General features: G+C 40.2%; 1 protein-coding gene and 1 long non-coding RNA gene across 15 annotated transcripts in view; one reads left to right on the top strand and one right to left on the bottom strand.

The window, feature by feature from the left end:
- LOC118080345 (solute carrier family 22 member 4) overlaps positions 1-14,510 on the top strand; it is a 58,154-nt gene that overhangs the window by 29,394 nt on the left and 14,250 nt on the right. The window contains exons 3-5 of the mRNA XM_035105413.3: positions 1,107-1,261; positions 6,482-6,653; positions 13,817-13,943. Coding sequence (XP_034961304.1) covers positions 1,107-1,261; positions 6,482-6,653; positions 13,817-13,943 — 454 coding nt within the window. The remainder of the gene's footprint in view (positions 1-1,106; positions 1,262-6,481; positions 6,654-13,816; positions 13,944-14,510) is intronic.
- The window catches only part of LOC148686866 (uncharacterized), a 32,029-nt gene continuing 18,771 nt past the window's right edge, over positions 1,253-14,510 (bottom strand). For 9 of the 14 annotated variants that reach the window (XR_015948137.1, XR_015948142.1, XR_015948136.1 and 6 more), the window contains 3 exons: positions 14,267-14,379; positions 13,604-13,935; positions 12,390-13,505 (listed from right to left, as the gene is read on the bottom strand). This is a non-coding gene — a long non-coding RNA (uncharacterized LOC148686866). Of the gene's footprint in view, positions 4,683-12,389; positions 13,506-13,603; positions 13,936-14,266; positions 14,380-14,510 lie in introns of those variants that run through there. The other 5 variants (XR_015948144.1, XR_015948143.1, XR_015948133.1 and 2 more) reach the window with 3 other exon arrangements.

Raw genomic sequence — 14,510 nt, 5'->3', positions numbered from 1 at the left:
GGCAGAACAAAACATGTAAATTTTACCTTTGCATAATATGAGAGTTTCTACACACACTCACATGCCCTACTCTATCTTGCATCCATGCAAGCAAAAAGCATTATTGGAGTCCAGGGGCACACTCCAGCCAGGAAAAAGCCCTCAAGTCATGACCAACTCTGGGGTTGCGTGCTCATCTCGCATTATTGGCCGAGGGAGCCGGTGTATAGCTTCCAGGTCATGTGGCCAGCATGACAAAGCAACTTCTGGCGAACCAGAGCAGCACACGGAAACGCCGTTTACCTTCCCGCTGTAGCAGTTCCTATTTATCCTATTTATCTACTTGCATTTTTGATGTGCTTTCGAACTGCTAGGTTGGCAGGAGCTGGGACCGAGCAACGGGAGCTCACCCCGTCACAGGGATTCGAACCACCGACCTTCTGATCAGCAAGCCCTAGGCTTAGTGGTTTAACCCACAGCGCCACCTGGGTCCCTATCTTGCATCCATGCAAGCAAAAAGCATTATTGGAGTCCAGGGGCACACTCCAGCCAGGAAAAAGCACTCAAAAGTTCCGGTAAAGTAGGGTTTCCCAAATTTGGATCTCTAGCTATTTTTGGACTACAAATCCCAACATCTTTGACCACTGGTCTTCCTAGCTAGGGATGATGGGAGTTGAAGTCCAACAGCAGCTGGAGACCCAAGTTTGGGAAACCTTGCTATAAAGCAGAACCATTGAACGGTGTGGCTGCGGAAGGTGTGTGGCCTAGATTGAGTCCCCGTGGCCACACAGAGGGGCCCAGGGAATTCCATTTGACTCTTGGGGCAGTCTGTTCTAGGGTACCATTTTTATTTTTGAAAAGTGGGGCTCATAAAATGTCACAAGTCTGTGTTCTAGTGAAAAATAATGAACAGGTTGTGCAATGTTGGGTGAATGTTGCCAATATCCAAACTTTCAAAACGTAAACTCAATGCTCCAGCCCCTATCTGCAGGAGAAATGTCTGCTCCTTGAGTCTTAAGTTAAATCAACCTGCTAGGTTTCTTTGCTTTCTCTAGAATGAGGCAATAACAATATTGTGGATTCATTTACGGTCTTGCTTGTTTGTTTTTTGTTCTTTTCCTCAAAAGGTTTGGCAGAAAGTCTGTTCTATTTGCAACCATGGGTGTGCAGACAGGTTTCAGCTTCCTGCAGATCTTCTCAACCAGCTGGGAAATGTTCACAGTTCTTTTTGTTCTAGTTGGCATGGGACAGATTTCAAACTACGTTGTGGCCTTCATATTAGGTAAGACTATTTCCACTCCATTGAAATGTCCTCTTAGCATGGTAGTTTGAGTATGCATACTAAATTATTTCACTTAGTAAGAAATGATTCTGTGTAACTGATAGTCCTGTGTCTAAGAGGCTAAACTTCTTTTAGGAACATTTAGCAAAATTGCTATAGATAAATTTGCCATAATCTATTCTGCTCTGTAGGTCTAGAATTGAGGTCTGGTTCTCTGCGCCAAACTAGATGAGATCTTTCTTTATTTGGCCAATTGCAATTTCAGCAATGGCATAGAAATTATTTCTAGATATTTAAGTTTCCCAGTAATTAGGTGAGAAATGAGCAGAGAACAATTCAAAAACTGTTCCATCCCCCAAAATGTGGATGAACAATGAGTTGAATGGGCATTCAAAAATGTTACATTCCTTTGGAGACTAGAGTGATATGCATCTGAAAAATTTGTAAAAAATAGTATTTTAAAAAAAATCAGATAACCTCATCTTGCTTAGGTGTTCCATGCTGTTGGTGTTATTATTATTATTATTACTATTATTATTAGATTTATCTGTGTCATGCCATACACGATGATTCACAGGGTAAAATAAGTAAACAAATATAGCTTATGCTCCAAAATCCTTTATAATCTATCATCTAAATGGTGGTCGGGAGAAAAAGAGGCACAAAGGTAACACTCAAGTTAAATGGTTTACTTGGTAGAGGCAACCTCCATATAGTGCCATTTGAAAGTGGCTACTACACCAGAGCTGTTTACATATAGGTCCTTGTCTTTCCCATTCCAAACATTACTAAGTTTCTGTAAATTTGATTATAGTTTCATTGACACTCATTTAAACTTCTGTATTATTATAGGTTTTTATTGGGATGGGATATTTTAATCTTTCCCCACCCCCCAGAAAATGTTCAACTTTGTTTTGAGGTGCTTGAAGCCTCTTGTGGTGGATATAGGGTCAGAATGTTATTGTATGATGCATTTTAACATGTAGAAAGTGACTCTTTCCATTTTAAAAAATATATGTTTCTATTGTTGAGGCAAAATTGTGTTTCCTTGAACTGCCATGCATTATTTTTCTTGTACTGGACCAAGCTGGGCCGAAGGTAGCCGGGGTTAGCAGGCTTTCTTGGGCAGTACAGTGATGCATTCCTGGTGTCCCCCTGCTGATCATTGCTGCCGCTGACTAAGAGGAGGAAGAGTGTTGTGCAGGATGCTCAGCACCATGTGGGCACTGTGCCACATCTTGTGGAGCTCCCAGCACCTTGCCCCTCCCCCCTCGGTAAGTGGCAATGATGCTTGGTGTTGAGAAGTCAGGTGTGCACCCCTACACACACACACACACCTGCACCATCCTGTCAACCACGGCTGACAGAATGGGAATGGTGAACTGCATTGCCATGCTTAGTTTTTTAAAAAATGGAAAATTTTATACCTGGGGGTTGGGTTTTTAAAAAATTTAAACACACTTTGTCCATGCCTCATGTCTTTGTGCATTTAGGTAAAATATGCTTAAGATGCCTCTCATTTTCATTGTCTCTCCAGCAGCGTAGACTGAATAACAATGCAATTTTGTTAACCAACATATTCCGCGCTTGTACAGATTTTCCTTCCTCATTTGGTACCCTTTGCTGGAGAAATCTCAAAGGCTGTAGCCACAAATGCCAAACACTGAAGCAGGATTGTACAGGGGACAGGAGTGAGGGAAGAGGCAGGGAGTCATGCAGTTGTGGAAAGTTACATCCACTAACTACTGGAATCACTTCATTTGGACATGCTTTGAGTTCACACATGCTCATTTCAATAAACTGGAGCGATGATTTTCTCTTTTGGAGGAACTTTTGAGTGTTTTTTTTTACTATGGGGCACTTTTTTCAATCTAATAATCATACTGCACAGTTTGATTTATTTTCAAAGCCTGTCCTAGGCTCATGCACCCTCTGTGCTTTAACACTGTGTTCATACACAAGCAAGAAACTTCACTCGTATATGTAATTGTTTTTTAAAAGGCACTTCTTTTGTTGCCCTACTAATCCTTTATCAGGCTATTGAGTACCAGCACCTCATCCCCACCCCCAACCATCACTGCCCAGAATTGTTTGAAACACATCATGTTTTTGCCCCAGGTTTCTAATATGTGTTGTTATCTCCATGGGTTTGATCCCCAGCATGAATCCCAAGTTTGTGTGGGTATGTCATTCCTTAGTGTTCAGAGGCAGACAGAGAATTCCACCCTGTTTTACCTTGATCAGACATACCCACATTATCAGGCTGGCTCATAAACTTTACTACTGTACTACAATTTCTTTATCACCCCTCCATGTTAGCAAAACTGTATTGCCACATATTAATTTTCTAAGCATCATCTGACTTCCAAGAATGGTTAGATTTAGAACCTTTAGTGACACTTTAAACAAAATTTCATGAGGAGAATTAATATAAATTTCCTCTTGAAAATAAAAAGAGAGCATTCTTAAGGCAAGATGTTCTCTTTTCCTGCTGCAATAGCAGCACTGAGGGCCAGGAAATAAAGTGTACTGATACTTTTTCCTTCACCTCGGTGTATATAAAAGAATATTGCCACACTATCTTAATTGGGGAGGAGGTCAAAAAGAGTACCCGTAACCCTTGTGTGCACATTCCTTCCACAACAAATGTACTGAGTGCACTGTTGTTTCAAGCAATTTTCAAGAATTATTCAAGTTGCCAGAGTCTACTTGAAAATGACCTGATGCATATTTCTGGTGGCACAGCTCTTGAAAATCTCTTTGAGCACGCTCCAACTAAGACAGAACAAATTCCCGAAAGTATCTTCCTTCCTCTTTTTATTATCTGCAGGGACATGCAACAATGAAGCAATATAATTTATGAAACAATTCCACATGATTCAAGCATTACAAACTTGTGTTTTTTAAATGTGTTTAAGGAGGCCACGAGTGCAGGAAATCAAGGGAAAAGGGATAAGGGAAAAGAATCACGTAATATATTTTATAGAAACTGATTTGTATGCAACTTTGGAACCTCTTTTCTTAATTCATTCCAGAACATACAAAGTTGTTTCATAATGTGTAAGGCACACATAGGGGGTAGGAGTAGGTGGGTGGATGAGAGATAGAGACCTTCCCCACTTCCCAAAAAAATCCATCTGAACCATCCACTTTATTCTGCTGAATTCAGTCTTCTTCATAATAATAAATTGTGGACTGAAATGTAGGATTCAATGACAAAAACTCAGGTACCCATTGTTGAGAATCTTGTCACCAGTGAAACATACTAGATTATTTCATTTTCCATAAACTGCTTCAGAGAACAGTTCTTCACAGAACTGAAGAAAAAAATAAAATTTGCTGCACCAGTTGGTTCATCACTCAAATCTTACAAGATTTCCAACTAGGTTTAGTCATGCGGTGGCCTATTGTGATGAGATACCTATGAAAGGGGAATTTAAAGGTTAAACAATAATTAGATTCCCTAGGTTTGGCAGTCTTGATTTTTGAACTTGCTGGATGCTAAACTGGAAAAGAGCCTAATACAAAAAAGTAATGTGACTTCATCTTAGAGAAGGAAATGCATAATGGTACAGTTTTATGAGTATCAATGGCAATTATACTGTAAGAGATGATGTAGCATAGTGGCTAAGTGTGTGAAGTCCCTAATTCAAATGTTGCCTCAGCTACAAACTCACTAGGGAGTTTTGCATAATAGTATTTTCCCAGTCCCCAATATGGGAATAATAGTAATATGCACTTTCATTGCAATAATAATATGGACCTTCCTTCCTTCGCTTGTTGAGGGAATTGCTGAGATAATCCCTCAGGGCCTTGTGCTTGGTTTCCCTCTTTTGATGCAGCTGCTAGGACTGCACTTAGAAAACCCAGTTTTAAATGTGTGATTGTTCCGATCAACTGTTCAAGAGGAGAGAGAATTGTAGAGAGGGGGCTGCCCTTAGTTACCTACCCTGCTTCCCCTCTCCACAGATTGAGACATCTCTGCCTGCGCTGCGGGCACGAACAACTCCAATTTCATGAATGTATACTTGGAGTGATAATGATGAAGAAGAATTTATTCATATCCCACCTTTTCCCCAGGTTTAGGCCAATGTATGTGAAGGACTTGGGATATTTTAAAGGGCTACCTAAATGATAAGTGTATTTTTAATGACACTGAAGGTTCACTAAAGAAATAATTCATTAGCCCCCATAGTCTTCACAGAATTACTGACACCAGGAAGTTTCCCCCTTCTTCAAAGCTTTCTGTTACAGATGGTTATTGGGGAGTGTGGCAGGTGTTTTTATTATTCTTCAGAGTGAACCAAAGTAGTACTTAAATGTCATTATAAATTTGCCCCAACCCCAGAGTTTGTTCCAGTGAGTGTGGGCTCTTCAGCACTCACAGCAGGGCAATGTCCCTCTGGCCTCCCAGAAGTCTCTGAAATACAGCAGGATGAGTCTGGCCCTGCCCCCAAGGCTAGGTGGAAAGGGCCTTGCAGGGAGCGGTCTTCAGCACTCAAAGCAGGGCAAAAATTCTAATTTTTGTTAGAATTAATACTAGTTGTTGGATTGAGATAGGATCAAATGGGACTCTACTTGTATGACAGGGCTATCCTGACTCCCCGCAAAAAAAAAAAAAAAAGCCATATGGGTCCCTGCAAAATCTTCTCCTGGAGGTCAGCAGCCCCTCTGGAGCCGAATGGGCTGGGCTACAATGCACTGCTGTAGGCTGGGGAAATTGGAGGAATTTGGGAGGGCTGCTTTTCTCAAGCAGACTTGCTTTTCCGCTTGCACAAGACATCTCTGGATCTAAGCTATGGTTACAAACGGAATGACTTACTTTCGTACTCTACTTGTGAGTGTCTAGAGAGATATGATTGGCTGATGTTGGGAACATAATAATGGATTATCTGAACCTTGGTCAAACCTAGCAAAGGCAATTCTGATTTTTTTTATAGATGTTGAAACAGATTTTTAATAATGTTACAGCTGTGTTTGATAATCCCTTCCCATTTCTTCCCCCTCCCCCAGCATTATATCCTATCTTACACATTAAACCATAGTTACAAGCATAGCTTAATTTTGGGCCATACTTCTCTTGAAATGTTCCAGGACAAATGGCTCCATTTTAAAGACTGTATTCATTTTTCAAAATGCAATAGAATATTTTGAGTAACTTTTTTTTAAGGAGGGGGGGAGAGAGTTAAGATGCTAACCCACACTCCTTGTTTTGAACAGGCACAGAAATTCTTGGCAAATCAGTTCGTATTATATTCTCTACATTAGGAGTTTGCATATTTTTTGCAATTGGCTACATGTTGCTGCCACTATTTGCTTACTTCATCAGAGAATGGCGGATGCTGCTACTGGCTCTTACTGTACCTGGGGTTTGCTGCGTTCCACTGTGGTGGTGAGTCTTAATGTTTGACAGGCGTTCAGCTTCAGAAATGTGTCATCTGTAGCTGATAGCCTTCAACTTGCATTGTTATATAACCAGCTGGAGGATTTTAACAGCCTTTGGTTGCTGTGGATATATTCCCCACCCCTGGCATTTTGGTTGCAGAGAACTGAATTGTATTCAATGCCGAACATTTCTTTACAGATAAATTATTTTTCTTTTTAGAGTCTGACTGACTCTGGTAGCTTGGTTGAGTGCATCCTGTGTCGGCTCTTCAATGCAATTTTGAAATTATTTCTCGCTTTTCTTATTCTTTTTCCTCCAGCTTTTTTATTGCCTTTTTGAATCTTACTAGATGAGCACTCTTGTACATCCTTTCCCCTTCTCTAATTTTCTTCCATCCCCATTTTCTTCATAGTTACAACTAAAAATTTTCCTGAAATACCTGTTATAAATTACATAAAATAGACCATTCACCTTGCTCCTTCAATAGTAGTCATAGAAAAGTAGTGGTTAAATCTATGTATACCTCATCGTCCAGATCACATTACCAGTATATAATTTCAGTTGGATACCTTCTGTATGTACAGTGGTACCTCAGTTTTCGACCATCTCGGAAGCCGAACATTTTGGTTTCTGAACGCCAAAAACCCAGAAGTAAATGCTTCTGTTTTCAAACATGCCTCCAAAGTCGAACAGCTTCTGCTGCATTCCCCCCCCCCCCAATTTTCTCCATTGACTTTGCCGACCGCCCTTTGCACCTCAGTTGTTGAATGTTTCAGAAGTGGAACGGTCTTCCAGAATGGATTACATTCGACAACCAAGGTATCACTGTATTTGATATACAGTGGTACCTCTACTTACAAATTTAATGCGTTCCGAACGCACATTCATAAGTAGAAAAAATTGTAAGTCGAATCCCATAGGAATGCATTGGGAGAAAAAATTCGTAAGTAGAAGCAACCCTATCTAAAAATTCGTAAGTAGAAAAAATCCTATCTAAACTGCATCCAAGATGGCGGACGGAGCTCCACTCGTAAGTAGAAACATTCGTAAGTAGAGTTATTCGTGAGTAGAGGTACCACTGTATGTAGCCTATTTACTTGTTTGCAACTCTGACATATCTAGGCATAGTGAGAAATTGGAGAAGGCATTGCAAGTTCATCTTTAGAGGGGGAAATAGCTCCCTAAAAAACATTAAATGACCTAATGATTCTCAACACGGATGCTGAATCTAACTCAAGTGCTAAAACCAGAAAAATATTGAAAACACGTATCATCCTGCCCTGGACTGGGTGTGTATGTTTTGCTTGGTATTCGCTCCTGCATTACTGCTCAGTTTGGGATGTGATGTTAAGTTTATTCCAGCATCACCATTTGTAGCAGCTTAATCCTATAGCTACTTTCAGTAGTAGGATATTCAGATGGTGAAGTAAGAGAAGAGCCACACTACTTCCAACACTTTGCTCCTGGGCTAGTTCTGCCCTCCATCTCCCCCTGTCTGCCCTGGTGCCCATGGATTTCCCCTGACAGAATTTTTTTTCTCCAGTAGCTAGCAATATGTTGGCACTAAATATTTCAGTACTGTAATAATAGTTTTTTATTCATTCTATAGTTGCTGTCTGCTCCAAATAACATGAACAGGAGTATGGGCATTTTTATTCCCCTACCCCACCCACCAGCTAATATTTTTTTCATCTTCATTGAAAAAGCTATTAAGTTGATTCTAAAATGTAGTGTACAGCTCAAATGTTCTTGAGGGACATATCACATTTAATTTAATGTATTTATCCTAACTCATTTATCCCTTGTTCTCTCTGTACCCCATAGTGTGCACACACTTTCTCTCTTCCCTGCTTCCTTCACCACCGCAGGGCTCTCTGAACCCCCCCCCCTTTCTACTCCATAGCTAACACTTCTCACCCCCCCCCACTACCTCAGGCCTTTCTGCACTCCCAGCTCAATTTCTTTTTCTTGCATTAGGCCTTTTTGTTTTGTTTACACACACACTTTTAAATACCATTATCTGCTTTCCTTCTCCTATCCCCCAAGTTCTGGGCAACAGAACATAAGGCATTCACTCTCCTAGAAATTGCACGGTGGTAATTCAAGTGGTGGCTAGTTGCAACAGGCTAGAAAAACTAGTACAGATTCTACCATGTAGACCTATTGATAACGGTATTTGACCATCTCTACATCCACTTTTGATGGACTTGAGTGAGGTGGGAACAGCTGCAAACAAGGGGTATTTTTAATTTTCTGAGAAGGATTAAGTCAACTTTTTAGATTTGTTGACTAGAAATAATGATTTGGCAGTGGGCTTACAATTTCACTATTATGAACACATCAGTTTCAGGTGCTCTTAATATACAGGAGCTGTGCATTTTAAAAAGGGTTTAAAGAATCTGCTACCCTGTTAAGCAATTTTGCTTCATTGCATTTTAGTCTACAGGGAATGTGTATGGTGTCTTTTCTCCACCCATACTCCATTCCTCCCAACCTCAGACTACTTGTTTGAGTTCTACATAGGTGTCCTCCATCTTTAATCTTGTCCACCAAAGCCCTCTCCCTAAGTTTCTGGTAGCTGATGTTTGATGTATGTTTTTGCTAGGGAGAAACTTCTACAATGAATTCCCCACTTTAGCTGCTGAAACAAAAACATGATTCAACCTTGGTCCCAGCTGCTTTCTACTCTGCTAATCAGTTTGCCAGTTTGTTGAAGGATAAAGCTGACTGTTAGAGATTAGAAATGTGCCTTGGGGTTGACCCGACTCCCTGAAATGTCCCTACTTTTTAGCCTTGGTTACACAAAAATAAAGCAGCAGATAGTTTTAATCAAAACCCTGCTAGCTACCATATGTATTGTTTCCTATGGTGGTTGCACTAGAGAGTTTTCCCTTTAGTTAGTTACTTCTTGTATTTTCATATACGGTAGTTCTTCCTTCCTCTCTAATTTTCCTGCTTTTTGTTCCTGTAAATCTTGAAGGAGATGGGTTGCAACAATCTGAGATCCAAGTGGAATCTCTCTTTTCCAGTTTGCCTGATACACTTTAGATGTGAAGCTAGTTTCTTGGAAGATGGGTATTTATTGAAACTGCTTTAGGGGCCCCAGAATGGAAAGTAATCGTGGGAGGTAATTATTAGACAGTATGTACTATGTAGGGTGTAGGAAGCAGACTTTGGCTTGAGTGGCCATGTTATTATGCTCAGGAAACAAAACCCACTCCCTCTCTCCTCCCCCCCCCTGCTTTTGGAGGATGGTTCATTTTGTGTTTTCCATGCAATCTTCCCTCATGTTCACTACAACTCTTGGATTTTCATGCATTTCAGCCTTGGCCATTTCAACACTTGCTAATTCCCCTGTGTGTGTACACAAAACTACCCCTCTCAAGTGCTCTTGGGTATTTCTCATTTGGCTTTCAGTTGCAGTCATTTCCTTTACACCTTTTTTCAAATCAATACAAATTTAAACAAATTCTCACTGAACTCACTTCTGGCTGGTTATGTGGTTTCAGTATGAAAAGAGATTATATATATATATATATATATATATATATATATATATATATATATAGTTATTTTGTCCATGGCTTGGTGAAGTAACATACAAGAGAGTGGGGACCTATTATGCTTAGCTTGTTGCTCAGAGAAGTTCTGTGATGTGAAGTGAGTTATGCCAAACAGACAACTCCTCAACTTATTTGCATGTATAGATCCTAACTTGTGGAATCCTCTCTCAGTGAACAGCCTCTGTTTTAATACTAAGGTGATAAAGAGAATGTGGTTTAATGGATTTTATAGGTTTAAGCAAATTAATTAATTTTGTTACAGAAATGCCTTACAACTGTCTATTTTATTATTTTTCTCTTTTGTATTAAACAAAAACATCCCTGCAGACAAGCACCTGCATGTGGGGGGCTCACTATAGGGTTTTGAGCTCTGTGCACTGGGCGTTATAGGCAATAAGGAGCTTCAGACCTCTTGTGTCTCCATCCAGCCCTTTTGCTCTGAATGTCTGTATGTATTAGTCACCCCATAACATACATTCTGTGGGCAACATTTTAATTTATATTTTATTTTATTGGACAGTATTTTCTTTATTCTTTGTAAACTGTTTTGATACCCAGATGAGGTGCAAAGTGCTGTATAATTCAAAACAAATACATAAATAATAAACATACAATAACTTAAGTTTAAAATAAAGTACAACACTAAATATACTAAAGCTCATGTTCCTCAAAAGTTTGCAAGGAGCTGGATGGGAATATGGGAAATGCACGTAGACCTCCCATTTCCTGTCGCGGCTTGGTGCTCCTGTGCACGTATGCTGGGGTTGGATGGAGGAACCTGTGCATTATAGCATCGGGATTCCTCAACAAGGAAGTATTGGGCTCATGAAATAAAGCTGTTGTGAAATTCTTTCCTCTCCCCCCCTTGGTTGCTTGCAGAAAATCAGTCCTATTTTATATTGGTTAAATTACAGTGCAGACCAATTCATTTGCAGCAGAAATCTAAATACTCGTTTGCTACAGTATGACATATTTGTGTCTGGAAATAAGCTCCATTGAGCTCAGTAGGGCATGCTTCCAGTAAATATGGCCTGGATACTATGCTTAGTATTACTGTGTTTTGAATTTACTATGTTTAGTATTTAACAGTTGTTCTTAATTAAAACTAATGTTTTTATCTTACTTTGGGGACATTTTGGTTGAAAAGTGGCATTTATGCATTTTTAAAAAGTATGTGGGGGGAAATGGTTTTTTCAAATTCCCATTGGAAATGTAGCTATAAGATGATACTGTACAAAAGCCCCTGACATGAGATCAAAGTGCACTTGTGAGAAACTATATTTTTTCTTTTATGGTCATGAGTGCCACCTCATTCTTTATCAAGCCTTCTAGAGATGGCAGACGTGTCCTAACTCAGTGATGGAACACTTGCCATGCATGCAGGAGGTCTGAGGTTCCTAGGCAGGGATAGGAATGTCCTCTAGCTGATATTGTGAAGAGCTGTTGTGAGTCTGCATGGATAATTACTGAGCTGGATGAACCAATGGACTGACTCGGTATAAGGCAGCTTCCCATGTTCCTTTTCACAGAGATTTAGGAAAAGCTTATGCAGTGCCTACCAGTAGTGTTAGTCCTTAGCATTCCAGTCCCAAAAATGCCTAGGGTGTTAACCCTATATAAAGTTCCTATACTTTGCAAGTACTTACAACTGTTACCTGGCCAATTAATGGCCCATGGAATATCATGTAAGGGGAAAGCCTTGCTTTGGTCCATACAGTATATATTCACTGTGTGGCACCACCCTACCACATAAGGAAGGGGGGGAGCAAGAGAACCAGTGGCAGGTCTTTGCTAGCATTAGAAGAATGGGCCATTATTTTGTGCCAGCTTATGATGACTTTTGTGAACAGAGGAATCCTAGTTGGGGTATTATCCATGAACAAATCAGCAAAACAGAAAACAAATCCATAACGATCCACAGGGACAAAAACATCTTTTTGTTGTCAAAATCTTAGAAAGTCCAAATGTGAAATCCTAGTATTTGGTTTGCACATTCTATATATTTCATCTCTGTTATAAAGAAATTGACATTTACATTAATATCTGGGCATTTGGAAGAAAAAAGCAGCAGTTCTTATCATTCAAGACTTTCTACAGATACTAGACTATCTAATTTCTGATGTGTTTTTCTGGAAAGAGGGACCATTTCCCCTGTGAAAGAAAGCAATGCCACAACTTATGAGAATAATATTTCAACTTTAATGAGAAGTAAGCATGTACTTGCCTTAATCACATGCAGAGTTCCTGGCTAACTTCATTTGGATTCTGCTTGAGAAGCAGCCATGCCCACAAGATGGCACTACTAACATTTTCTCATCTTGCTAAGTTCCTGCTGCAATTCAGTTTTGCAGGTTTTCGTGCCACTGCAAAGAATGCCCTCAAAACGTCAAAGCAAGCTCTTCCTCCAAATTGTAAATGAGCATTGATGTGTACACATGCCATGCCCAAAGCATTTTTTGGAACTATGATTCATTTTTTTTACAAATGTATGTAAGCAAGAAAAATTACGGACCTGGACACATGCTCTCATGAAGCCTAACTCTACATTACATCTGTACAGTTACCATATTACTGATGTCAAATCAGGGACAGCATCACACTACAGATATATTTCCAATAATCCCTGCTGTAAGTGGGGTTTGCAGTCAGTACCAATCCCAGCTAGGTTTGCAGTCAGCCCCTTTTGGAAGGTATCGTCAGTTGCAGCTCAGCCTAACTTCGAGCCAAGCTGCAAAAGAAGGAAGGATTTGGAATGCCCTTAAGAGTGCACTCCCAAGTCTTTTCTTTGAAGTTGAGTCACCTGATGTCATGACCTGAACTGTTCAACAAGTGGCCTGCAGGAGATTGGGGAGTTGAAGTTCTGACTGCTGGATGGATCCTGTTCTCCACCATTGGTATACAGCCTTAGTAATGGTTGGTTGTACATTAAAGCTGCTGTTTAAACACGCTTCCAGTTTTACTGAAATTTAGTATTAATATGGAGACAAATGTGCTTTAGACCCAGACTATTTGGCTTTTCCTTTCACATGGGTCACAGGTTTGATTCCCCATATGGGACAGCTGCATATTCCTGTATTGCAGGGGATTGGACTAGATGATCCCCAGGGTCCCTTCCAACTCTACAGTTTGATGATACTCTTCTAAAGCATTGATATGCTCCATACCATTGCTGAAACAGATCTGATTGTTTTTATTTAGCATTACATTAATCAATGAATACCTTGAATATTTACCTTTTAATGATCTGTGACATATAAAACAGCCATCAGGTAAGAAGAGTTTGGCTCACCTCGCCCTCATGCCATAGCTGCCAAGTTTTCCCTTTTCTCGCGAGGAAGCCTATTCAGCATAAGGGAAAATCCCTTAAAATAAGGGATAACTTGGCAGCTATGCCTCATGCACCTTTTTGATATGAAATACAGACCTCATTCCCTGCATAACACACAAACAATAGACACATGCATAAAACACACATAGCCTCCTCAATCATATCTACAGCTGGTCCTCATACTCCAACTAAGGAAGTAATTGGCTGGCAAAGTTCCTTTGAACCAGCAAATTCATAGTTTTAAAAATATCAGCTTGAATATTTGATGCTTGTTTCAGGCTCATTCCTGAGTCTCCCCGGTGGTTGATCTCTCAAGGAAGATTTGAAGAAGCTGAAGTTATTATTCGCAAGGCTGCCAAAATGAATGGTGTTCCAGCCCCAGCAATACTTCTAGACCCTGTGGAGGTAAATATTTCCATGTTCTTTGTAACTGTTTCAAACGGGTTTCGTGGTTACCTCTGTTTAGCTACAATAACCCAGTATAGTAAACAAGCCACAGCTGGAACATTTGTCATACTAATAAGTAGTAAATATGTCCCACTGGCAGTTGATGGCTCATGCGGTCCTTACACTTATTATTACTTTCAGGGCCAGCCCACCCATGAGGCAAGGTGAGGCAATCACTGCCGGACATCAGGATCCCCAGGGGCAGCAGATCTTCCCTGCCTTGTTCCCTCACCCCTTCTTCCCTGGCAGAGAGGGGGGCACTATTTTAGGGTCTTCCTCACCTGTCAGAATGTCTTGGGCCAGCTCTGATTACTTTAGCAGCAAGAACTCTCTTAATTTGCTGAAAGATAGGTGTGTCTCGTTTGCCTGTTCTTTGTGGCAAGATCTTTGAATGCTTTCAACAAAGAGGTAAAAATAAGAATCTCAGTTTGGTGGACAAATCATTAGCTTTGAAAAAAATTCATTGGGATAAAATGGCTTTTAGCTGAGATAAAATGATTTTTAGCATTAGATTATTACTTTTTA

Source organism: Zootoca vivipara, chromosome 2 (genome assembly GCF_965207765.1).
Source record: "Zootoca vivipara chromosome 2, rZooViv2.hap1.1, whole genome shotgun sequence".
In the NCBI taxonomy this organism is placed as follows: domain Eukaryota; kingdom Metazoa; phylum Chordata; class Lepidosauria; order Squamata; family Lacertidae; genus Zootoca; species Zootoca vivipara.
Note: the sequence above shows the minus strand (reverse complement) of the source record. Positions and strands in the feature narration are given on the sequence as shown.